General features: G+C 42.9%; 1 protein-coding gene and 1 pseudogene across 3 annotated transcripts in view; one reads left to right on the top strand and one right to left on the bottom strand.

The window, feature by feature from the left end:
• Positions 1-6,767: 6,767 nt before the first annotated feature.
• The window catches only part of LOC115862082 (inhibitor of carbonic anhydrase), a 40,112-nt gene continuing 20,019 nt past the window's right edge, over positions 6,768-26,860 (top strand). For all 3 annotated transcript variants that reach the window (XM_060297630.1, XM_070045398.1, XM_030873453.2), the window contains exons 1-8: positions 6,768-6,810; positions 16,326-16,498; positions 19,737-19,845; positions 20,662-20,823; positions 22,093-22,240; positions 23,061-23,116; positions 25,060-25,238; positions 26,570-26,741. In XM_060297630.1, the coding sequence (XP_060153613.1) occupies positions 6,768-6,810; positions 16,326-16,498; positions 19,737-19,845; positions 20,662-20,823; positions 22,093-22,240; positions 23,061-23,116; positions 25,060-25,238; positions 26,570-26,741 (1,042 nt within the window). The remainder of the gene's footprint in view (positions 6,811-16,325; positions 16,499-19,736; positions 19,846-20,661; positions 20,824-22,092; positions 22,241-23,060; positions 23,117-25,059; positions 25,239-26,569; positions 26,742-26,860) is intronic.
• On the bottom strand, positions 12,963-13,214 carry LOC115862081 (small ribosomal subunit protein eS21 pseudogene; annotated as a pseudogene).

Below are 26,860 nucleotides of genomic sequence, written 5' to 3'. Positions count from 1 at the left end.
TAACCCTTCTGCTTCCCTCTTCCACATTTAAAGGACCCTTGTGATTACATTGACCCTCACAGATAATTTAGGATAGTCTCTTTATTCCCAAATTGCCTTGCTAGCAACTTTAGTTCCATCTGCAACGTTAATCCTCCCCTGCCATGTAGCATAACATATTCACAGTTTGTGGGATTAGGACATGGATGTCTTTGAGGGTCCATTTTCTGCCCACCACACCAGGCTTTCAGTGGGTAGACATAGGAGCCTATCAAAACTGCAGGCTAGGCTTGATTCAGCCAAACCTCGATTGGATGAAAGTGATCAGTCCCCATTTTATCTTCTTAGTAGAATAAAAGGATGAAAAAGGTGGAGAATTTCATTTGAGAATTGGAATCTATGAAGAAGAAATAAAAATGGAAATTCTAGCAGTGAAAAAGATGCAAGAAAAAGATGCACTAAAAAGATGCACTAAAGATGCACTAAAAAGATGCACTAAAGATGCAAGAAAAAGTGTCTTTGCACTTGTGGCAGCCAAGACTGAATGGGAGAATACAGGAATTACAAAACCATGGAAAGAGAATTTTTGCAACTCAGAAATAACATTCTAAACAGCAAAGAGCCTGTTTTACTCCCCCTAAAAAGTCTGAAATTTGAGTTTACATGAAAAAGGCAATAATTTGTGTCAATTTCTCATTAAGTATATTTAACAATACAATAGATGCAAAGAAGAGAGGATTAGTAAACTGAAAGTTAGTTTAATATAAAATATCCAAACTGAAACACAAGGAAAAAAATGGAAATACAGAAAAAGGCATGATACATGTGTGCATTTGAAAAAGATTACTACAGGGACTTCCCTGGTGGTCCAGTGGGTAAGACTCCACGCTCCCAATGCAGGGGGCCCCAGTTCAATCCCTGGTTGGGATACTAGATCCCGCACGCCGCAACTGAGTCTGAATGCCGCAACAAAGATCCCGCATGCAGCAACAAAGATCCCATATTCCACAACTAAGACCAGCCAAAATAAAAAAATAAATATTAAAAAATGAGATTACTACACATACAATTATAGTTGTAGAAGTAGAATCAACAGAATAGGCAGGAGGGATATTTAAACAAACAATGGCTGAGAATTTTCCAAAAGTGATAAAAAAAATTAGCCCAAACCTTCACAGCTAGGGTAAAATCACACTTAGGCATATGATGGTCAAACCAAAGAACATGAAGAAGATAAAGGGAATATTTTAAAAGCAGCCAGAGGAAAAAGACAAATTACCTTCAAAGGAACAATAGTTGACCTCAGTTGACTTCTCAACAGAAATTATAGACAAAAGAACACAATACAGTGACATTATTAAAGTTATGGAAGAAAAGAACAAACTCTACAAACTGTTAGTTAAAAACATTAAAAATCCTGAGAAAATGCTCTGCCAGAAGATTTGCACATTAAAAACAGGTGAGCCAAATAGAAAACAAATATAAGGTGGCAGATAACACTCTAACATATCAGTAATTACATTAAATGTCAACAAACTATATGCCAATTAAAGTCTAAGATTGTCACATGGAGTTTTTAAAATATATGCTGCTTGTAAAAGACACACTTTAAATATAAGGACACAGAAACACTGAACACAAAAGGATTAAAAAATATATGATGCATACAATAGCCAGAAGAAAGCTGGTGTAACTACCCCAATATTAGACAAGACTCTAAAGCAAGAAACATTACTAGAGATAAAAAGAGGCACTTCATAATGATTAGAATTATAAAGGGAATAACCTAACAGTAAGGTATCACAATCTCAAATATGTATGTACTCAAAAACATAGTTTTAAAATATATAAAGCAAAGGTCAGCAGCGTTAAAAGAAGAAATAGACAAATCCACAATCATAGTGGGGAACACACTTCTCTCCAGTGCTAATAGAAAAATCGGATAAAAACAATTATAGAGCTGAACAACACAATTTTCAACGTGTGTGTGTGTGTATATATATATATATATAAAACACATATGTATGTATTTGATTTATGTATAGCATTATAAATAAAACACTTTACCTAACAGCCATAGAATACTCATTATTTTAAAATGCATATTAAACAACAAAAAGTAACTGTATGCTGGGCCACCAAACAACCTTCAGCACATTTCAAAAGACTGAAATCATTCTGAGTATGTTATCGTACCATAGTGGAACTCAGTTAGACATAAATAACAAAAGATAACCAGGAAATTGAAAACACTGGAAATTAAGCAATACATTTCTAAATAAACTATGAGTTAAACAAGAAATCACAATGAAAATTGGAATATATTTTGAATTAGAATATATATTTGAATATATTTTAGATAATCATAAAGATATAATAATATATCAAGAAAAAGGAAATTTGTAGCCTTCAATGCATATATTAGAGTAGAAGAGAGGCTGAAAATCAATGATCTTAACTTCCTTTTATAAAATCCAGAAAAAGAACAAAGCCCAAAGAAAGTCAAGAAAGCAGAAATCAATAAGTGAATTTACCATAAAGAAAATCAACAAAGCCAAAAGTTGGCTCCTTATGAAAATTAATAAAATAGGTAAAACCTTGGCAATACTAATCAAGAAAAAGGAGAAAACATAAATTACCAATATCAGAAATGAAAAAGAAAATTATAGCAAGGATCCTCCACACATTAAAAATGTATAAGAGCTTCCAGGTTGGTGAACACTTTCACGTGCTGGGAGGACGGTGCATCCCAGTTTCTCAAGGACAGAAGCTCCTGTAACAGGACCCTTCCAAACCTCACCAATGAACCTCTTCATCTGGTCATTCATCTATATCCTTTAAATAAACTGGTAAACATAAAAAATGAATAAAGATAATATTGTGCACAACTTTACATCAATAAATTTGAAATTTAGATGAAATGGGTAAATTTCTTGAAAAACTTAGCAATACCAAGACTTGAAGAATCAGAAAATCTGAACATTTCTTTAGCTATTAAAGAAATTTAATCTGGAATTGAAAACCTTTCCACCAATAAAACTCTAGACATGGGTGTCTTCACTGATATATCAAGACTTATTATAAAGCTACAGAGACTGAGACAGATATAAGTGGAAGGGTTGATATATAGCTTAGTGGAACAGAGTGGAGAGTCTAGAAACACATAGACAGTTACCTGATTTTTGACAAAGTTTATACTAAAGTGCAGTAAAAAAAGAATTATCTTTCAAGTAAATGGTGCTGGGTCAACTGGGCACACATATGGAAGGAGAAATGAATACAGGCTTCTATCCCATACCATTCACAAATATCAGTTCCAAAAAGATCTAGGCCATGTGCCTTAGCCTTGTCTTCTATGACATCATGCTATATATAGCTCACTAAGTTACTCAGTTTATAACTGTAGTTATATAGCACAAATTACAGGGTCTATACATCATTTGTTAAATTCCAGGAGACCTACTGAGTGAATATTTGGGGCAAAAAAATGTCATGTTAAGAAAAGTCATCTACTTCTTTTAACCTAATTTCTCGTTCACATGAATGGAAAATAAATGTCTGTGTTTTTTTAAAAAAATCAATTCCAGGTGGATTCTAGATCTAAATGTGAGGGGTAAAACTATAAAGCTTCTAGAAGGAAACATAAGAGAATATTTTCATGAACTTGGGACAGGCAAAGATTTCTTAAACAGTTTACAAAAAGTGCTAAACATAAAGGAAAATGTTGAAATAGGACTCAGAAATATATAAAACTTCTGTTTATTAAAAGACACCATCAAGAGAGTGAAAGAAAACCCATAAAATGGAAGAAGATATTTGAAATACATATGTCCTTCACAGTTCTCATATCTAGAATAAATAAAGAACTCCTACAACATAAAAAATGTGAAAATAATCCAATAAAAAGAAGATATCTGAATCACCAATAAACATGTGAAAAAGTGTTCAACTTTATTAGTCATCAGGGAAATTAATATTAAAACTACAGTGAACTTCATCATATGCTCCAGGAGAGCTAAAATTAAAAAATCAGCCCAAACCAAGGGTTGACAATGATGTGAGGCAACTGGAACTTTCATACGCTGGTGGGAGTGGGAGGAGAGTGGGAAGTGTACAACTACTTTAAAAACAGTGTGGCAGCACTTATTAAAGCTGAACATAGGCATATGCTGTGATTCAGCAATCGTGCCCTGAGTCCCAACATGGAATCTCTGGCCTCTAGTGTCTTTGGCATGGGGGGGCAGCAGGTGGCCTTCAGGACTTTGTGTCACCATCACAGCAGGCCCAGAGTAAGGGTTTACACCATAGCAGTCTCTGGGACAAACCCCGTGCCAAGAACCCCCTGATGAGTGTCTCACCAAGGAGGGGACATGTTCATCCTTTCCTTTGAGATGGTGTTCAGCAGATTGCTGGTCTAGAGGTTGCTTTAATCTCTGACCAGAAATATGTTGGCTATTTCCAGCTCATGAGCATATGGGATGTGGTCTCAGGGACCCTGACAGCCTCTCTGCACAGCATGGACCTTGTGTGACCGAGGCTCCTAAGCCTTTCTCTGTGCCCTCCAGCTGGTCTTACTCCAAAGCCCAGACGGTCACCTTGAAAGCTGACCAGATGTGAGAGGTCCCCTCCTCACTCTATCCTGTCCCTAGTTATCTGGCACATAGAGACAATACATTTCTTGAATTGAAAACTCAACTTAGCTGGCTAGAGGTGGTGTGAAGGGGGAGAGAATGGGGACAATCTCCCATTAGTTGTCCAATGATGGTGATGTCTGTAAGATATGGAAGGAAGAGGATACATTGTTTACTTTGAGGTATATGTGTGAGAGTGTGTGTGTGTGTGTGTGTGTGTGTGTGTGTGTGTAAGAGAAGGGGAGGAGAGCCCAGGTTTGTGTATAATAGTCTCATGCCTTTGACCTTGTGAATTCTGTGACTTACAACCTCTTCTTACTCCCTCAGGACTATCTCTGGCCTCAGTGGAAGGCAGGGTTAATCTCTGACAGAGGCAAGAACTTTTCATAATTTTGGTAGGAGCTGAAACAAACAACAGTATTTCCTTAGCAAAGATTCACCCTTTGCGCACAAGAAGAGGGGGGCAGAATAAAGAGTTATGGTGGGCTAAAATAATAAACTGTTTAAATTCAATTATAATACATTCTTACAGTCTTAAGACTCAGTTTTGAGGATGCTTTATTAGATGAGTCTTGGTTTGTGGTTTGAATTACTATATTGCCAGTCCTAATACTTACCTTGAGAGAAAGTCTACTTAAAATGTATCCAGGGCAAAAGACTTGAACAAGAGGGCATTTAAATAGCTAATAAGCATATAAAGATACTCAACCTCATTAGTCATCAGAAAAACTCAAAATTATGGTGCAAAACCAACAACACTCCCAGCAAAACAGTAAAAATGTGGAACAGCCAAACTCTTGTGCTCTTAATGTGGGAGTGGAAATTGGTTCAACCACTTGGGAAAAGTGTTTGGCAGTATCTGTGAGTTGAACATATGCCTACTTTATTACCAAGCAGTTACTCTCCCAGGAAAATATCCTGCAGAAATATATACCTGTGTGCAGGAAAAGACATGTACTAGAATGTTCACAGCAGCACTCACTATAAGAGCCCACTAGAAACCACTATCATCAACAGGCAGGATAAATAGCAAGTCCTGCATATACAATATGGGGTCATATGCAACACCAAGATCTCCTGACGGGCAACTATACACAACAACATAGATGAATCTTACAAATGTAACCAGAAAGAAGTCAGATGCAACATTGTACATATTGTATGATTCCATCTCTGTAAAGTTAAACAGTCAGCAGAATTAGTCTATGTTGCCAGAAGTCAAGATAATGGATATCTTTGTGGGGAGATGGGAAGTAATTGGAGGAGAGGCACCCCCCACTCTGTTAACGTTCTGTTTCTTGATGTGGGTGCTGGTTACAGGGGTGTGCTCACTTGGTGATAATTGCTCAAGTTGTATACTTAGGATATGTTAAGTTTTATGTATGTTTATTACACTTAAAGAAAAATTTTGAAAAATCTAAATTCGGAAGACTTCCCCCAGGCAGAGCTCATAGACTTCAGGAGGATGGGGCTGCGGGCTGCAGTGGTGAGTAGAAGCAGCCCTCCCAGGGTTCAGCGCTTCACTTGACCTCAGACTTCAGCCAGGGTTGCAGGAGACGGTGTCAGGGGGATTGGGGGTGGGGGAGGGACCCGGAGTGGGCAACCGAGACGCTTTTGGAGGAAGAGTCTGAGGATACCTGAAAATTGCGTTCAAAACGTTGTGTATGCGTGTGCACATGCTCTCCTGGGGGAAGGGTCCACAGTGTTCACCTAGTGGACCGCCCCTCAGTCCCGAAGAGTCTGTGTTGGAGACATCGAAGAGTTGCTTGTCTAGATGAAGGTCCAGGGGTCAAGGAACCCGCATTCTAGTAACTAACCTGGGGCCCGGGCGGTCACTCTCATCTTGGGCCTCGGCTTCTCTGTCCAGTGGGCTCCGGGGTTGCTGTGGTTCGTACCTCCGGGGTTGCTGTGGTTCGTACCTCCGGGGTGCGGACTACTAGCCCGCGAGCAGAGATCCAGCCTCTCAGTTCCGGGCGCTGGGCAGAGGTGCAGCCGCAGCGAGCCCCTGCGAGCTGTCTGGGAGAGGGGTGGGGGTGTGGCGAGGGCGATGGGCCGGAAGGGCGAACCCTTCGGAGGAGGCGGATCCGCTCCCTCGCGGGCAGGTAAAGTTGGCCGAGGCCCCGAGAGCCGGGTAGGAGTCGCGCGCCGCCGAGGAGAATGAGGCTCGCGGTCTACTCCGTGCTGTGCGCGGGGGCCCTGGGTGAGTGCGCACTGGGAGCCGGGTGGGGGCCGGCCGTTTAGGATGGGACCGGGTGCCAGCCGAGGGTCAGCCACGGCGGGACACTGCACTGTCTCGTCTAGGAGGCTTCGAAGCAACCCAGCGCCTGGCTGGCTCCAAAGTGCCTTCCACCGCCGGTGGTTCATCAGTGCACCTGACCAACTTTCGCCCTTGCAGAAACCCTGCAGGCTAGGGCAGGAGTTCGCAAACTCTGACCAGCTGACCAAATCCCGCCAGCTGCCTGATATACAGCCGAACGAGCTAAGAATGGGTTTTACATTTTTACATGTGTGAAAGAAAATAAAAAGAAAAATAGCTTGACACATAAGAATTATGTGAAATTCAAATGTCAGCGTCCATAAATAAAACTTCATTGCAACACGATCATGCTCATTCAGGTATTTGTCCATGGCTGCTTTCAGGCTTTAAGGGCAGAGTAGATAGTTGCCACAAAGACTGTATGGCCCACAAAGCTAGTAATTGCCTAGCTAGCCCAGTACAGAAAAAGTTCATGACCCCTGGCCTGGAGGCTGTTCGTCCAGTTTACAGTGAAGGAAACAGGGTCAGAGGAGAGAAGGGATTTTTTCCGAGGGCTCAAGGACTATTATTAAGAGGGGGAGGGGCACATCAGGTAAGCTTGTCATGTCAGGTATCTAACCAGAAGGATCTTTCCTGCTCTGAACTGTACAATGCCTCCCATCCCGACTACACACTAGGCAGGTGGAGGAATATAGGGGAGAAACAATCACCCTAGAATGGAATCCACCTGCCACTCGGTGCCATGTGACTGGGTGGTCCCTTGCCCTCCTCTCTGAGCTGATTTCCTCCTCAGTTCAGTAGAAATTACTTTTTCACAGCAAACACACAGTTGCTGTGAAAGTGACATGAAGTCATGTACCTAAGGGCAGAGCTGTAGGCACAGGTGAGTTATCACTGGAAAAAAAATCCTGCACGTAAATGTAGGGGACCCCGTCCCGTGTTGGGGGGCTGTCAGGGCTCTTGGCTGGGTAACTGTAAGGAAGGTAATGGTGCAAAGTCACTAACCTCATGGAGGTGGAGACCCCTGCCTGGCGGGACAACTGGGTTCTGTCCAGCCCTGATTCTGTCAGGTCTCAGGCTGTCTTAAATCATTTCTGGGGTAGGGTATCTATCATGGGGGGAGGCATAACCTGGGCTGAGCAGAAGAAGGCAGGAAAGGCAAGGAGTGCTTTCAGGGATGGGGGTGGCCCTCCTTGGCCCAGTGCTGCCACCTAGGGCCACACGGGGAGCTCTGATGGGGCTGGGGAAGGCTGGCAATGTTGCTACAGCTGTGGTCCAACTATGGCTGCAGAAAATCCAGAGTGCAGCCCCCTGGCCTCTCCCGTATTCTTCCTGAACAGGGCTTCTGTTGTTTGTTCTTCCCCCATCCCCTCTCTTGGCAGTGTCAGGCACTGACCAAAAGTTCACTTTCCCAGTCGGCTCTGTGTTTACTAAACAGAGGCAAGAGCTGCCTCTCCCTGGCCCTCCGCCCACTCCATCCCAACATTCCTTCTCTCTTGGCCACTGGACAAGGCTGGAATCGAGGACGTGCTTTCTTCAAAGCTCAGTGTTCTCTTCCTATAAAAACCCTTCTGGTGGCAGATGACAGGAATGTAACCAAACTAGCTTAAACTAAAAGTGTCAGAGGAGTGGGAATGGTGATCAGTAGGCCTTGCAAGAGCCAAGAACCAGGGGCTCAGTACAGCCTGTATCTCCACCTTGGCTGCCACCTCCTTTCTCTACCTTTTGCTCTTCCGGGGAAGGGATTTCTCCACGCAGTGAGCATGTGGCCACCAGCAGCTTTTCCCTTCTAGAGCAGATTGAAATATTCACAGTGGGCTCTGATTGCCCCTTCTTGAAATTGTCACATAGTTGGATGGAGTGTTGTTGATGGCTGGCCTAGTTTAGGTTACTTGACTCCATTGACACTTAGCTTGCTTGCACACACTCTTTCTTTTTAAAATCATTTTTATTGAAGCATAACTTACTTTTAATAAAATGGTCTCCTACAAGTATACATACAGTTCAATGAATTTCAAGAAATATGCCTACCCCCATAACTACCACCACAATCAAAATATAGAACATTTCCATCACTCCCAAACTGTCCCCTACCCCTTCCCTGTCATTCGCATTTTTTCCCACTTTAGGTAAGTTTTTCCTTTTCTAGGATTTCATGTAAATGGAATCATGCACTACATAGTCTTTTGTAACTGGCTTGTTTCATTCAGCACAATTGTTTAGAGATTTATCCACATTGTTGTATGTATCAAAGTTCATTCCTTTTTATCGCTGAGTAGTATTCCATGGTATGACTTTATCACAGTTTGTTTTCCATTCATTTGTTAGTGGATGTTTAGGTTGTCTCCAGTTTGGGATATTATGACTAAAGCTGCTATGAATGTTAGTGTACAAGTCTTTGGGTGGACATATATTTTCATTTGTTTTGGGTAAATATCTAGGAGTAGCATTGCTGGGTCATAATGGTAACTTGTTAAGAAAATGTCAAACTTTTTTGAGTAGTTGTACCATTTTCCATTCCCACCCACAATATGATAATTTCAGTTGCTCCACATCCCGCTAACACTTGGTGTTGTCAATATTTTCACATTTAGCCATTCTGATAGGTGTGTGTACTACCTCACAATGGTTTTAAATTGCATTTCCCTGATGAGTAATAATGTTGTAGCTTAGCTTTCCATTTTCTTTTTTTTTAATTAATTAATTTTTTTTGAATTTTTGAATTCTATTTTTGTAAACAGCAGGTTCTTATTAGTTATCCATTTTATACATATTAGTGTATATATGTCAATCCCAACCTCCCAATTCATCACATCACCAATAAAATAATTAATTTTATTTATTTATTTTTGGCTGTGCTGGGTCTTTGTTGCGGCACATGGGCTTTCTCTAGTTATGGTGAGCGGGGGCTACTCTTTGTTGCCATGCGCGAGCTTCTCATTTCAGTGGCTTCTCGTGTTTCAGAGCACAGGCTCTAGTCTCGCTGGCTCAGTAGTTGTGGCGCATGGGCTTAGTTTCTCCACGGCATCTGGGATCTTCCTGGACCAGGGCTCAAACCCGTGTCCCCTGCATTGGCAGGCGGATTCACTGTGCCACCAGGGAAGCCCTCCATTTTCTAAATGATACCTTCTGAAGAGCAGATGTTTTACATTTTGATCAGGTTCCCTTACCTAATTTTTATTTTTTGTTATTATGTTTTGTGTCCTCTCTAAAAATATTGATATAATTGGCTACCCCCAAAGTTGCAATAGTTTCCTCTTTGTTTTATTTTAGAAGTTTTATAGCTTCAGCTTTTATGTTTTGGTCTATGATACATTTTTAGTTAATTTTTGTGTATGGTATAAAGTAAGAGTTGGGATTCACTTTTCTCATATGGATATCCAGTTATTCCAGGACTTGTTTTCGAAAAGAATATCCTTTCTTCACTGAATTACCTCGGCAGCTTTGTTGAAAATCTACTGACCCTATATATATGGGTCAATTTCTAGACTCTCTGTTCTGTTACATTAAGCTTTATATCTCTCCTTGTGGCAATATCACACTGTCTTGGTTACCGTAGCTTTATAATAAGTCTTGAAATCAGGTAGTATAAATCCTCCAACTCTATTGTACTACTTCAATGTTGGTTTGGCCATTTAGATCTTTTGCATATCCAAACACAATTTTGAATCAGGTTATCAAATTCTATAAAAAACAATTAGGCTTAGATTATTATTGAGATAGCATTTAATTTATAGATTATTTTGAGGCTTGGCATCTTAACAATATTGAGTTTTCTAATCCATGAACATTCTATATCTATTTATTTAGGTCTTCTTTCATTTATCTTGGAAATTTTTTGTAGTTTTCATGTACAGTTCTTGTTCATAATTTGTTAAATGTATCCCTAATATTTCATATATATATCTATTTTAGATTTTTTTTCTTATTTTCTTTCATTTTTCTTGGCTGTATCAGGTCTTAGTTGTGGAACGCTGGATCTTCGTTGAGGCATATGGGATCTTTCATTGCGGCACGGGCTCTTTGTTGTGGTGCGCAGGCTTCTCTCTACTTGTGGCATGCAGGTTTTTCTCTCTTTCGTTGTGGTGCGCAGGCTCCAGAGCGCGTGGGCTCTGTAGTTGGCGGCAGGTGGGCTCTCTTGTTGAGGCATGTGAGCTCAGTAGTTGTGGCACAAGGGCTTAGTTGCCCCGCGGCATGTGGGATCTTAGTTCCTCCACCAGGAATGGAACCTGTGTCCCCTGCATTGGAAGGTGGGTTTTTTTTTACCACTGGACCACCAGGGAAGTTCTGATATTTCATATCTTTGAAAGCCATTGTAAGTATTATTATTTATTTATTTATTTATTTATTTTTTGCGGTACGCGGGCCTCTCTCTGTTGTGGCCTCTCCCGTTGCAGAGCACAGGCTCCGGACGCACAGGCTCAGCGGCCATGGCTCACGGGCCCAGCCGCTCCGCTGCACGTGGGATCTTCCAGGACCTGGGCACGAACCTGCGTCCCCTGCATCGGCAGGCGGACTCTCAACCACGGCGCCACCAGGGAAGCCCGTAAGTAGTATTTTTAAAGTTTCATTTTACAGTTTTTTCTTTTTAGCTTTGTAGAGATTCAACTGATTTTAGCGCTTTGACCTCAGATCCTAAGACCTTTCTAAATCATTTATTCCTTAAAATTTTCTGTGTAGAGAAACATGTTATCTGTGAATATAGACAATTTTCTATCTTCTTTTCCAACCTGTATGCCTTTTGTTTCTCTTTTGAGCTTTGTTAAAATGGTTAAGACCTCTAATACAGTGTTAAACAGAAGTGAAGAGAATGTCAATCTTTGCCTTGTTTCTGACCTGAAGGGGAAAGCATTCAGTCTTTCACCATTAGGTATAATATTAACTGTGGGGTTTTTTGTAGATGTTCTTTATCAGGTTGAGGACATTCCTTTCTATTCTTACTTTGCTTGGAATTTTGAATTGGCAAGTGCCTTTTCTGTTCTATAGAGATAATCGTATGAATTTTTCTGTTTTATTCTGTAATATGGTGAGCTATACTGATTAGTTTTTGCACATTAATTCAACTTCACATTCCTGGACAAGGGATAAACCTGTGTGTGTGTGTGTGTGTGTGTGTGTGTGTGTGTTCATGTACTTAAGAATTTTTTTTTGGCTGCGTTTGATTTGTTAATATTTTGTAAATGATTTTTGTGTCTATGTTCATGGGGGATATTTGGTTGTAGTTTTCTTTACTTATAATGTCTTTGTTTGGATTTGGTATCAGGTTAATGCTGGCCTTAGAAAATGAGTTAGGAGTATTACTTTCTCCTTTACTTTATAAGATAGTTTTTGCCACATTGGTGTTATTTCTGTTAAGTGTTTGATAGATTTCATGAGTGTAACCACTTGGGTCTGGAACTTCCTTTAACATTCATTATAGTGCAAGTTTGCTGTACCCAAATTCTCCCAACATTTGTTTGTCTGGAAAAGTTTATTTCTGCCTTCAGTTCTGAAAGTTATTTTCATTGGTTTTAGATTTCTAGGTTAGCAAGTTATTTTTCTTTTAGCACTTTAAGGATATTCCATTGTCTATGACTTGTGTGGTTTCTGACAAAAAGTCTGAGATATTTATTGTCTTTGCTCCTCTGTACCTAATTTTGTCTCTTTTCTCTGGTTGCTTTAGAACTGGGAGTTTGTAGTTTTCATAATATTAGGAAAAATTCTGGCCAAATCTTTCTTCACATATTTTTTCTTGCCCCTTCCCCCCTTTTTTATCCTGGACTCCAGTTACACATATGTTAGATCACTTGATACTGTATGACAAGTCACTGAGGCTCTGCTCATTTGTTTTTCTATCTTTCTTTCTCTCTGCTTCATTTTAGATAGTTTGTAGTAATGTCTTCTAGATCATCTTTTTTCTTCCGCATATCTAATCAGCTGTTAATCTCATCCACTGGAATTTTTATTTCAGATATTCTATTTTTCATTTCTAAGAATTCTTTTTGGCTCCTTACATCTTATATTTGTATCCTCATTATGCTCATGTTTTTCTTTTCTTGGGGGTAGGGTTCACTATTTACTTATGGCAAATATTCCACATCCATGATCCTCTCCAGTCAGAAGTTCTTTGAGAGGATGCCATGGGCCTTGGCCAGTCAGAGAATGGCATCATCTGACTCTCCCATCCTGTGAATGGCCCCACAGATAGCCTAGGTTTTGAACTGGGTGTTGAACCTGCCTGTTACTTTGTTAACCTCAGCCAAGTTCACCTGGACTGACGCGTGGTCTTTGGCGCCGATGATGCAGTTGCTGGCAGAGTATTTCTGCGGCAAATACAGGTCCACGAACTCTCTGGCATCATTTTGCATGTTGAGGGCATGTCTGGTGGCACCACAACAAGCATGGGAGCAGAAAGGAAGCGCCGCATCCCCCAGCAGCGCTGATGTTCATGTTTTTCTTTAGCGCTCCGAGCATACTTATAACATTTAAAATAGCTGTTTTAAAGCTATTTTCTGTTAATTTCCTCATCTCTTTCATTTCTGTCTGATTGTATTGACTGATTTTCCTCCTGGTTATGGATTACATTTTCCTGCACCTTCACTTGTGTATTAATTTTATTGGTTGCTGGATACTGTGAATTTTACCTTGCTGAGTACTGTATTTTGGTTTTTGCTTTTTTTTTTTTAATTTAAGGAGTGTCAACCTTTTTTTCTGACAGGCACTCATAATGTCTTCAGATCAGCTTAACCTTCTCAAGACTATTTTTCAAGATGTTTAGGCAGTGTCTAGAATACCCTTCTTTCTAGATCTAGTTTAGCTTACTTATGGAATCTTTCATAAATGCACTATTTATTCAATAAGATTTTCTCCACTCTGAATGGTGGGAACCCAAATGATTCCTAACCCCATTTGAGTTCTGAGAAATGTTTGGTTTAGGTTCCCTATTAAATTTTCTTTCCCTAGCAGTTGTCCTTGCCTGGCCTCCACAATGCTCAAATTGATATTTAGCCAGAATCTCCAAGGTGTGACAATTCTGGATCTCAATCTCTCTTCTCTTTCTCCTCTCTTTTTGCATTCCCTGCTCTTTGGTACCCTGTGCTGCACATTCTAATTGCCTCCACCTTACCAAACTATGGTCTCTGTCTCCTCAACTTGGGGTGACCATCGGGCTGTTTCTTTTCTCTTCTCTGCCCTGCTATCTGGACATTTTGTCCAGGAAGAAAGCTAGTGTGATTACAGGGCTTACTTTATTTGTTTCCCTTCTCTCGGGGATCACAGTCCTGCACTTCCTGTTGTCCAATGTGTTAAAACATTTTTTTCGTATGTTTTTCCCCAGGTTTTTTTTTTTTCTCACCTGTTTAAAGTGCTAGGGCAAGTCCCATATCAGTTATTTCTCATAGGTGGAAATAGAAGCCCATCCTGGTTTGATTTTTTGTTTGTTTGTTTTATGTTTTATTTGTTTTGCATTTGTTTAGTTCCCTGCTTTAGTACCATGTTTTTGTCCAGACTTTAGCGTTTCCCCTAATGATGTGAATATCATTCACCCTATTTTATACTCACACTGAATGAACTAGTGATTACCACTGGGGAGAGGGAGGGGATGAGGGGCAATATATAGGTAGGAGAGGGAATAAAAGGTTATTATAGGATTATATGAAATTATCTGTGTGAAACTTTTGGAAATTGTAAAGCACGGTAGAATTTAAAGAATCTTTCATTCAATAATAAATAAATAAATAATTTAAAAACATCAGAAATTCAAAAGCTACAGTTTTAATCATTTGACCATAAGCACAGGTGACTGAAAATAGACTTTCAAAAAGGCTTTCTCAGTAAGTGCAAACCTTTGAAAAAAAAAAAAACTGCAATTGTATACAGTGGCTCTTTGTGTAACTTAACCTGCTTACAAAGCTATTTTCATTTATAGAGTTGTATTGTCTCTACAGTTATCAGTCATGTCTAAGAGCAGAAACGTTTTAAGAATCTGTATTGGCAAGCAGAGTAAACATGCTTTGAAAGGCTCCAAGTGCAATATGAGCTATTACTCCACACACTTCTATTCTGCGCAAGGGCATCTGTCCTGACAGCTCCATTCTCTCACTGGCTCTTCTACCCTGGCGGCTACTATCGAAGACCTGTTCAAAACAGAGCTGAAGCACTCCATTTGTCACTCCCTGTCTTTGGTATGGGATTCTCTCTAAGGAAATTTGACATCTCCTGTCCCATTTATTTTGATATTTCCTACTTGCAGACAGTTAAAACACAATACAGGCTTTGGAGTCAAACAGACCTGGGTGTTTCAAGTATTAGCTTCATCTCAAGTTATTTGATGTCTCTGACAGTTTTTTTTGTTTGCTTGTTTAAATTCATCTACAAAATGGGAACACCAGTATTTAACCAGCAGGACAATTGTGGGCACTCGAGGAGGGTCATGTGCCTGGCCTGACACACAGGGCCTTCTCAAAAATTCATAGCTGTGACTGCTGTTACTTGCATCTGCTAGATTTCATCTAAGATGACATTTTGCTCAAATACCACAGTTCTGTAAACAGCATTTTGCCTTTGCATTATTGTTAACACTAATTACTACAGCCTAAAGTGCCAGTGAAATGAACAGACACTGATTTTAATGCCCCAGCAGTTACTACCATGTAAGGTTAGAGTATCTAATGCCAAGACAAAGATTAAATCATTAGGCCCAAATCTTCCTTCCCATAATGCTATTTTCTTTTTTGGTGTGAAATTCACTAAAATGAAATTAGTCATTTAAAAGTGTACAATTCAGTGGTATTTAGTATGTTCACAGGGTTATGCAACTACCACCTCTATCTAGTTCCACCATAGTTCCAACACCCCAAGAGAGCATCCTGTACCCATCCTCCTCTTCCCCAGCCCCTGGCCACCACCAATTTGCTTTCTGCCTCTGCAGATTTACTAATTCTAGATATTTCATATAAATGGAGTCATATAATGTGTGGCCTCTTGTGTCTGGCTTCTTTCATTTAACGTATTATTTTTGAGCTTTATCAGTGCTGTAGCATGTAGCAGTACTTTACTCTTTTCACGGTAGATTATATTCCATTTTGTGGATGTACTATATTTTGCTTATCAATTCATTCATTGCTGTGCATTTGGGTTGTTTCCACCTTTTTTGACCATTGTGAAAAGTGCTGCTCTGAATATTTGTATATATGTATTTGAGTATCTGTTTTCAATTCTTTTGGGTATATACTTATGAGTGGAATTTCTGGGTCATATGATAATTCTGTATTTAACTTTTGGGGGATGCTTTGGCTTTTTTCTCCAAGGGAAAAGGCACAACCAGAGAAATGGGACCTGAGAATTTATGTGGGCCAGGCAGCCAGTCCAATGTGTGTCTACCCCTCTCAGCCAACCCTTGACCTTGTCTTTACCTTCTTCTTACAGCAGAGAAAGGTGAGTGCTGTGGGTCACTTACACCCCTGGCCTGTCTCCCGTAGGGCTGTGTCTGGCTGTCCCTGAAAAAACTGTGAGATGGTGCACTATCTCAAGTCATGAGGCCAATAAATGCTACAGCTTCCGTGACAACATGAATAATGTCCTTTCAGTGGAGGGTCCTCATGTCACCTGTGTGGAGAGAACCTCTTACCTTGAGTGCATCAAGGCCATTGTGGTAAGTCACTGCTGCCTAAGAAGAGTGGAAGAAAATCCATACTTTCTCCTTCTTTTTTTGTACTTGTTATAGTTTATTGCTTCAGAACAACTTTCTCTCTAGCAAGGAACTAGACCATGCTTTAGAGGAGAAAGAAATAAGCTAAAGACTTGAAAGTACAGAGACTATGTGTAGATGAAAATATAGGTGCTCAACATTCATTAATAGTGAAAACAACAATAATAATAATTAAACAACTGATAGAGAAGGATTCAGTGAAAATGGCCACGGTAAAGCAAAGCCAGAATTGCACTGAAAGAGAAATCTATAAAGACTCAGAAATAAACAAGAAGCTGTAGTATCACTATTATTACTTAATATTGTTTTTGGAATTTCCTAGTAATGCAATGATATAAAATACATATGAGATAGAAACGAACAAAATATCAATATTTTCAGATGCTTGCATGCCTAGAAAGTACAATGGAATCAAGAGAAATGTTACCATAATTATTAATGAAAAAATTAGTTTGGTAAAAGATAAATATATCACAATTAATGTCATTTTCATATATCAACAGTCACTAGTTGGGGAAAAATAACCTCAAATTGTGATCTCATTTACATTTAAAATGATATACAGAAAAATGTTGCAGGGAAAAAATCATATGAGAGATCCGCAAGATTATTATAAATGTAATACAAAAGTCTGAGACAAATGAACAGTACTTATTAAAAAATTAAAACATATGCCATATTCCCAGACAGGAAGACTAAACTTCATATATGTGCACATTTTCCCAAAGTTAATTCATAAATTTAATATAATTGTTATCAAAATTATATTATAAAATTTAAAAAGTCAGTAAAATAAGTTTACAATTCTTAAGAAGAAATATGGGTGAGAATATAAAATAGTATTATGAAAAATAAAATGAGCTGGGGAGTAGCTGAGGCCTGCCTGAAACTATAACATATTTAATAACAGCATTACAAAGAACAGGGTCCTCGGACAGATGTAGAAGATCTGGAAGAGAACAAAATTCAGACATATTCCGAGCTTTCTATACATACATCCATCTGTCTAATTATCTACATGATATGATGTAGATGCAAACTATGATGAATGTCCAACACTAAGGCAGTCTGGTCCTAGGCTTAATGGTTACATACACATAGATTTAGATATTGTATGATAAGGCATACTTTCCAAACAAATGTCTGAGAAAGGATTCTTTAGTTGGACAACTGGATAGCCATTTAGAAATAAAATCAAGTGAGATTTTTAATCCATTTACCAAAATAAACTCCCAGCTTGACTCAATTTGACTAATGTAGATAGATATAAAAAGATAAATCACAGAAGTAGACAAATTTGGAAATGTAAAAATTTTAAGTCTCTGACAAAGGAAAAAAATTAAAGCCCTAAGCATACAGAAAAATATATTCACATCAGCTATAACGAAACAGTGTAGTGTAAAAGCTATGTAAAGATGTCATTTAAATTTATAAGAAATGCTTAAGAATAACAAGCTATAAACAAACTACTCACAGAAATGACAACTAATAGACGATACAAGTAAGGAAAGGAAAATGTTCATCCTTTATAATAATCAAAGGATGCAAATAAAACCACCTTAAGGTAGCAGTTTATATCTCGTAATGTGATAACATTTCTTAAATGATAGTATTTCTTGCCAGTAGTTTTGCGTGAAATTGGTATGTATTGCTATGGGCATTAGAAATTATAAATTTCTACATTTCTGGAGAAAAATTTGGAAATATTCAGTAAGGGTCATAAAGATGTACACAAACTTTATTTATTTTCTCTAATTCATTCATATTTATATATGACCTTATGCAATTGTGGGACCTGGTTAAGAGATATCTGTAAGACTATTGTCTTTGCATCTGATACTGGAACTTGAGGAGGAGGTGGGCAGGAGGGGGAAGATGTGTGAAAAGGAGGAAAGACTGAGAACCATCTAGAACCTCAGTCATGAGCTGGAGCCCATGGGGATGGACTGAAACCTGTTCTTGTTGCTTCTGACCTTGATGGTGTTCACAAGGCCTTCTTGTCTTTTACCTTTATACTAAATCCCTCCTTTTCTTAAATTGGTTTCTGATACATGCAACCAACAGAATACTAACTTGATATATGTATATACATATGTATACATATACTTATATATGAATACACATTGTAAAATATATGTAAGAAAAAATGAGATGGAGTAAAGGGAGGCAAGTATACAGAAATGTAGTATTAAATTTATAAAAAGCCAAATTACTTTAAATGTCAATTAAGAAATGAATAAAAAGCACTATTTACAATAGCCAAGATACAAAAGCAACCTCAGTGTCCATCAGTAGATGAATGGATAAAGAAGATGTGGTGTATATATACAATGGAATATTACCCATAAAAAAGAATGAAATCTTGCCATTTGTGACAACATGGGTGGACCCAGAAGGTATTATACTAAGTGAAATAAGTCAGACAGAGAAAGGACAAATGCTGTATGATTTTACTTATATGTGGACTCTAAAAGACAAAACAAATGAAGAAATATAACAAAACAGAAACAGAGTCATAGATACAGAGAACGGGTGGTTGCCGGAGGGGAGATGGGTAGGAGGAGGAAAGATATAGGTGGGGGAGATTGAGAAGTACAGACTTCCAGTTGAAAAAAAAAGATTTCCATGAGGAAATGAGGGGTAGGGAATAATCCAACCTCATTTTTGAGAAGAGGCTGTGAAGTTACTGCTTCTCTCAGGGAGGAAGGAATTCTTGGCTGAGAGATCCTTGAAGAGGGAATCCAGACTCAAGAGTGCAAACCATGACTTCTTATGGATGGAAATATTCTACAACTCATTCACTCAATTCAACATTTATTGGACACCTACTGGCAGTCGGTGCTGGGATTTGGCAGGATAAAACAACACAGTAACATCCCCACCCTGGAGGAGGCTGCATTTCAAAGGGGAGGACAAACAATAAATAAACGTTTGTCAGATGGTTGATAAGGGCTCAGGAGAGAAACAGAGGGCTTCCAGCATTTATGAGGTGGTAGTTTTAAGAGCACAGTCGGAGGAAAGCTCACTGCGAAGGCTTTTGAGCCAACACTAGGGAGGCGGAGGAGGTCTGAGCCATACCAAGTATCCATGGCGATACTTGTCAAGTGTCCCTGGCAGAGGGTTAGGTGAGTCTTCCTCAGAGGTGAGGGGCTTCATTCATGTCTGGCCTTTTCTCTTTCAGGCAAACAAAGCAGATGCTGTGACCATTGATGGAGGTTTGGTGTTTGAGGCAGGCCTGGCCCCCTACAACCTGAAGCCCGTCGTGGCAGAATTCTACGGGTCAAAAGATGGTGCGTCTTCCACGGGGACCCAGGTCTCTGTTCTGACACAGCAGCCACAGCAGAAGGCAGGGACTCTGTTGGCATTACACTTGCAGGGAACAAAGCTGCTGGAGTTCTCTAGACTGTGAGAGGCTGTTACCTCCGCTAACTCATGGGGGCTGGGATCTTGGCTCTTTCTGGGAAGCTGTGAACTCTGAGCATCCTGATGGGAATGCTGCTTGTGCTGCTGAGTGAGAGCGGGCATGTTTTCCAGAGTCCACTGCCCGCCCGGTGGGGTCGCCCATCTCTGGAGACACACAGACCTGGACAGCCTCTCCGTGTGCCAAGTCCTCTGCAGTTGCTAGAGAACACAGTTTGAAGAATGGGGTTTGGGGAGGCGAAGAATGGGGTGCCTGCCATACTTGTCCATGAGTGTCACCAGTGTGTGTGTGAGCACGGTCTGTCTCAATTTGAGTCCAGCTTGCAGGGCCCTGGCGAAACCCTGGAGACGCCCTCCATACCTTCCCCCCACACCTTCATCTTCGTGCCCAGGCTGCAGACAGAGAAGGGAGAAGAGCCCGTGGGGAGAAACAGTAAATCTCAATGACTGGGAGCTGCAGGCCCTGTAATAGCTGGTGCAGAAAAAGAACTCAAGTGTATTGCCTTGAAGAGGGGCAGTTTCCTTTCTTCTGTCAATCAAGGGCCTTTCCCTTTCCTTTTCTGCTTGCTTACCAGGAGATGTTGCAGGTCCTAGGATCTCCCCAAGTTCCTTTGCACACACTCTGTAAGATGAGTGGCAATGATGTGGCATCTTCCTTTGGCCCTTCTTTCTCTGCTCCTTTTCAGATCCACAGACTCACCATTATGTTGTAGCCGTGGTGAAGAAGGGCAGCGATTTCCAGCTGACCCAGCTCCAAGGCAAGAAGTCCTGCCACACAGGCCTGGGATGGTCTCCTGGGTGGAACATCCCCATCGGGATACTTCTTCCCTCTGACTTGGTTGAAAAAGGTAAGCTGGCTGGGACGGGGTGCCCTGAGGCAGGGCTCCTACTCCCAGCACCCACGTGGATTCTATTGGGGCCTTACGAACACTAACAGGCGTACAGGTTTCATAAACTCCAAGATGGGGACAACCTGCTTTAAACGTGTGCTGTCTGGGTTTGCTGCACCAGCGAGCCTTGGGAACTGGCAGCTGAGTCTTTCCTTCTCTCAGCAAAGGAACCCCGGTCTCTGAGCTCCTGGCAGCCCCACATTCACGGTAATCCCAGCAGTTTGGCTTGATAAGGGCCATCGTGGAGGCTGATGAGAAAGGGGAACTGCCTTCCAGCTGCCCAGGAAGGCTCACTGGGGATGATCGCCATACCGCCAGCAGTCAGGCCTCAGTGCTGTGGGTGAGGGCTTGGGATGAAGGCGAGAGGGGATGAGTGGACCAGAGCTATGATTTTTTGTGTACTCCAGTCTCTTGTTCAGTTCCGATGAGTCATGGTGAGCCTAGGGTGCCTTTTCAGCCCCTGAAAGATGACAGCCAAATTTTCTGTGCTCTGCAAAATTGTGTCTTTTTGAGCCCTGCCGACTCTGCAGCATTTATGTTTCACCTGTGTTTGGGGCTGCAGAGGTCAGATGGGGTGCTGCAGCCTGGGCCACAGCTCTGGCTATGTTTGCCCTTTCTTGGGGTTCCTGCTTGCCCCGGTGTCAGACGCTGTGGGACGTCTGTCTGGGCGGTTATGATGTGGCTGTTGGCACACCCCCGAGCCCATGAGGCAAGTTAATCCAACCCCCTCCCATGAGTTCCTGGAAGAGGGATCCCCGGGAGCCACCACAGACCCTGGATCAGAAGAGGAGAGGGGTGGGTGGGACCACGTCCTGAGATAAGGAAGGGCTGTCGGGGGTTCCTGCGTGTTTAGAGTCCTGCGGCCTCCCCCACCACCCCCGAGCCTCCGTGTTGGTGAGCTAACCAGGTGAGTGGTGCTGGGGCTGCAGCTTGGGTCAGTGCAGCTCAGCAGTTTTCGCACCCTGCAGGGGACAGGCTGGGAAGCTTCTTTTGGGCTGGAGCCCCGGGACCACGCGTGAGCCAGCCACGCCCTCAGACCCGGGCACTGTCGGCCACCTCTGCACACCCACTTCCTCATGACAGTCCCAGGCAGTGCATGCAGACCTCTGGGCTCTCACATACGGACACACAAACACACACACACAGACACACACACACACACGCATGCGTGACCAAGGGGCCCCGGCAGCTCATGCCCTGAGGTCCGTGTGTCTCCGTGTTGAGCAGCAGCAGCTAAGTTCTTCGCGGACAGCTGCGTCCCCTGTGCGGATCAGACGGCTTTCCCCAAACTGTGCCAACTGTGTGCGGGGAAGGGGACCGACAAGTGCGCCTGCAACTCCCACGAACCGTACTTCGGCTACTCAGGGGCCTTCAAGTGAGTGGGGCCCCCTTGCTCCTCTTCCTCACTCTGATGATGGGGAAACTAAGGCACAGGGAGTGGACGGGGCCTGCCCCAGACCACCTAGAGTGTCGGTGTGAAACACAGGGTCTCGAGTGCCTCCCACGGCCCACCCTCGTTCCTGCCCGTCCTGAGGGGCAGTCTTCTGTGGGGGAGCCCCGCTCGTCTCCCCAGATGGAGGGGTCTGGACCAGGGAGGTTTCTGGGATCCATGGACACAGGCTTGGACTCCCAGCTGGGCCAAGGGCTGGGAACCCTCCCCTACACCAGCTGCTTCTCTCTACCTGAGTATCTCTGTGTCAGGGACACATGCTGCTTCTCCCCACCTCCCTCTCAGCCCCCTGCCTGCAGGCACCTCTCCATACTCCACGCCCTGCAAGAGACATAGCTGCTGCTCAAAACCAGAGCAAAACTGGCCGGGAGTCCAAGCCTGTCTAGAGTTTTTAACCTCTATGTAAAAGGCTTTAAACCTTTTTTTTTTTTTTTTTTTAATCTGTTGCTTTTGGCTGCCTTCGAAGAGGAAGGTGGTGGGTTCCTCTTTTGCAGCCTCCCTCCCCAGAGTTGCCTGGGATGTAGCTTAGGGGGCTCCTGCTTGCTTCAGACCTGGCTTGGCTGTGGGGATTCAAAGGGTCTTCAGACAGGGCCATCACCTCTGTGAGGACGGACTGAAGCCTGGGAAACTGTGGGTGAAGCCCTGTTAGCCAGTGGCCCGGGGCAGAGCCTGGGGAGGGGGGTACTGGGGGAGGGGCGAGACTGTGCTGTGGACAGCGCCTGACCACAGCTGTCCTGGTCCTCAGGTGTCTTCAGGACAGTGTGGGGGACGTGAGCTTCGTGAGGCACATGACGGTGTTTGGTAAGTGCCGGATGGAGGAAGAATCCTGCGGGCCACCCTCTGGCCAGAGGAACTCATTCCTTCCTGAGCCGCCTTACATCTAGAGATGGGTGGTGCTAAGATCTTAATGAAATAGGAGAGTTTCTGTATAAAAAACACTTCCACTATTTGTACTTCGTTTAGTGCTCAGTTTGTTCAGTCTATAAATCTACCAAACAAATCTGAGCATTTAAGCATTACTTACCAACTAATAAAACAAGTTTTAATAATCAGATTCTCTTAGTCACTGGAATACCAGTTTCCGATCTAATCACTTTCTCCTGAATACTTCATTATGAAGGGCTCCTAAATGCTTTAATCACCTTAAACAAACACAGATTATTATAATGATTTCAGAACTTATTAGCACATCTATAATTAAATCTGTTGCAAAAGCATTACTACTATGGACAAAGATGTATTTCTATGTTAAAAAAAAAAAAAACCTTGCAGAGTTTTGGGCAGTTTATCAGAAACAAACAAAATAATATTTCAGACAAGTTCAGTTTACAGATTCTGGGTTTTATAACCAATTAAATTTCTGTTAGATACAAAACACACTTGTATCACTTAGGATGTTTAAACAAGAGATGTGTATTTTATGCTAGGTTCATTTTTTAAAATGTGTCTGCCACCTCAAGGAGAATTTTGAGCCCTCACTTTTTCCAGGGGCCTTGGTTCCTCGCAGCCTGGTGTCTTTCCCTGACATGGAGCAGAAGTGTAGTGGCTTTGTTCCCTTGCTCAGCTGTTCACAATTCACTGTCCCCTCATTATCACACACTGACCTGGTTTGCTAGCATTTTGGCAATTCATGTGTATCTTATCATCAATAATTTTAATTAGTGGTGTCATCTATGGGTTTTGTCTCCCAGAATCAAGTTGTTCCCGATAGCCGTCATTGTTATTTCCTCTGGCTGCTCAAGTTGGCACAGTTAGGCCAATGGGTAGCATCTTCTAACGCTCACCCTGGAGAACTGAAAACATCCTCACTTTCTGAAAACAACCAATTGTCTGAGACCATCCCAATTTCCCTTTGCTGAAAGTCACATGTCCACTATTATATAAGATCCCTCATTGTCTTTTAAGCAGACGTTTCTGAGTTTCATTGTCCTAGCTTGGCGCTGTGTCAGCCACAGACTAACTCAGACTTTGATGAGTTCCCTTAACCCTCTTAGCCTCAGTCTCCTCATCTCTAGAATAGGATAATCTGGATAATCTACCAGCCTCCCCCAGTTGTTATGAGGATTAAACGAGACAGAGCATGGAGAGCCTTCAGGTCAGTCTTTGGTGTGCTGTGAGCTCTCAGAAAACATTTGCTGTCAAATGTTAGCAGAGGCTTGGGCTGAGCATGCCTCCCAGCCCTGGGTCTCTCTGCAGTGAGAATGTGTCATTTCATCTCCTGAGGGCTCAGCATCCTCACCTGTATAAAATGTATTTGGAAAAGATTCTCTTTTAGTCCTCCTCAGGCTGTTAAAAAATGATTAAAGAAGACAGTTTAGGTGATACAAACTTCAACACTTCTTGAAATGGGCAGTCTCCATTCAGAGAACTGCAGAATAGGGCAGAAGGCAGGAAGCTTTGATAGGGTCAAGAACAACTAAGAGAAAAATAGATAATATCTGATTGGCTGGGGCCACATTGCCAAGGGTGAGAAGGAAGAAGGAAGGAAGTATAGACCCAGAGTTGGCTTGGCACTGGGGGCCTGGCTGACTGGATAGACTGTGTTTCTGGTCAGGCAGAACATTTACAGGCACAGGAAGTTATCTAAGTTTCAGTGGTGACCTGGCATCCCAGGCAGGAGCGGCTCCATCTTGGGCTTAGAAAGTTATTTCAACAAATCCCCAAACAATCTGGGATACAGGGAGGGGCAGGGACCACACCTCTTTCTCTGCCTGCCGTCGGCTCATGTGGGCTTCCCTCCACAGAGAACCTGGCTGACAAGGCTGACAGGGACGAGTATGAGCTGCTCTGCAGGGACAACACCCGGGGGCCTGTGGACGAGTACAAGAGGTGCCACCTGGCCCGGGTCCCTTCCCACGCTGTCGTGGCACGAAGCATGGGCGGCAAGGAGGACTTGATCTGGGAGCTTCTCAACCTGGCCCAGGTAGCCCCACCCACCATCCTCCCCTCCTGCGTAGGGGTCTCTGCTTAGATTTGGGGCGCTCTCGTTGACTCCCTTCTAGCCACTGTGGAAGTCGTGGGTGTCCAGCACAGCGGGAACCATGCCACATGTCCTCCGCTTCACTGATAAGCCCTCGGTCTGGATACGTGATGGGCAGCAGTGGCCATAAAACTCCCTCCCTTGGCATCATCAACGCCATGGGCCAAAGACTGCACAGAAGCCCCTTGTTGCCCCAATTTATTCTTCTCAGTTGTAAAGAGGTCCTCAGGCTACAGTGCAGGTGCCGTTCCTCCATGAGGTGCTCCCCTCTTATCCCATTGGTGGGGACCCCTCAGCGGCAGGTTCCCGGCTGTGAGCATTCTGTGTCCTGCGCTGGCGGCCCTCTCTCCCAGCCCGCCCTCATCCGGTCACCTGTCCCATCTCTGTCAGCACCCTCTGCTCAGCACTGGGTGGTCAGAGATGAACTAGACACAGACCTGCCCTTGGGTCACTCACAGACGACTGTGGAAGATACGGTGAGCACATTATACACACAGCTAATCACCAGAGGACACAACCTTGGGGACATGGATTATGCACTTTGAAGGGACTGACTTGCAGGGCGTACCTGGAAAGGTTCCTGGGCCCCGGGGTAAGCTGTGGGCACCCCAAGGAAATGTGGGGTTTGCCAGAGAAGGCAACATGCAGAGCCACTGCAAAAGCAAAAAGCAGACAGACGTCGCAAAGAGTGTGTGAGTAGGTGTTACCGTCAGCTACCATCAGGAATGGCTTTGGGCCAGTCAGTGGGAATTATACGCAAAGGGCCCTTCGCTTTTTGGGGGGGGCCAGAAAGAGGAAGGGACTGCTTGAAGGCCTTCAGTGGCAGGCTTGGGGTGGCAGACGCGCCCAGGACTTCTGATCTCCAGGCTTGATGGTCCTGGATCAGCACCCGCTCCAGGATGAAGCCCACCGGAGCCACTTGGGGCAATCAGATGGCCAGCAACAAGGCCACCATCACTGGCTGCCCCATGGGAATGCAGCATAGGAGAGGGGCAGCTGCCTGGCCCATGGTGACCATTACCCTTTATGCAGACCTGGGGGCAGCCCCTGGCAGTCTCTCTGAGGCCCACAAAGCAGACAAGCTGGGATTTGCTGGAGAAGATTTGAGAACCCCATGAGCCACAGGGACTTTGGAGGGCCTTGGCATGGTCTTTACTCTCAGGCACTCATATTTCTCTCGCTCTCTGCTCTCCTTGTCTGGTTTGGGGTTTGTTTTTCCTTTACTTCCTTATGCTAGCCTCCTTTCTTCACTGTTTCTTTTATCCTTTGAACAGGAAAATTTTGGAAAAGACAAGTCAGCAGAATTCCAGCTCTTCGGCTCTCCTCATGGAAAGGACCTGCTGTTTACGGACGCCGCCCTTGGGTTTTTAAGAGTCCCACCTAAGATGGACGCCAAGCTATACCTGGGATATGAGCATTTTTCTGCCATCCAGCATCTAATGAGTGGTGTGTAAGGTCCTGCGGGGGGACCTGGAGAGCTTGGACATGGGGCAGGGTGTGGCCATGGAGGTTTTCCTGGTGCCCACAAGCCTCACCTCACCCAACCTTCACTGGGCTGCAGGGCC

The sequence above is a fragment of the Globicephala melas genome, chromosome 4 (assembly GCF_963455315.2).
Source record: "Globicephala melas chromosome 4, mGloMel1.2, whole genome shotgun sequence".
NCBI classification, from domain to species: Eukaryota; Metazoa; Chordata; class Mammalia; order Artiodactyla; family Delphinidae; genus Globicephala; species Globicephala melas.
The sequence above is the reverse complement of the archived record's forward strand: the minus strand, read 5'-3'. Positions and strand labels throughout refer to the sequence as shown.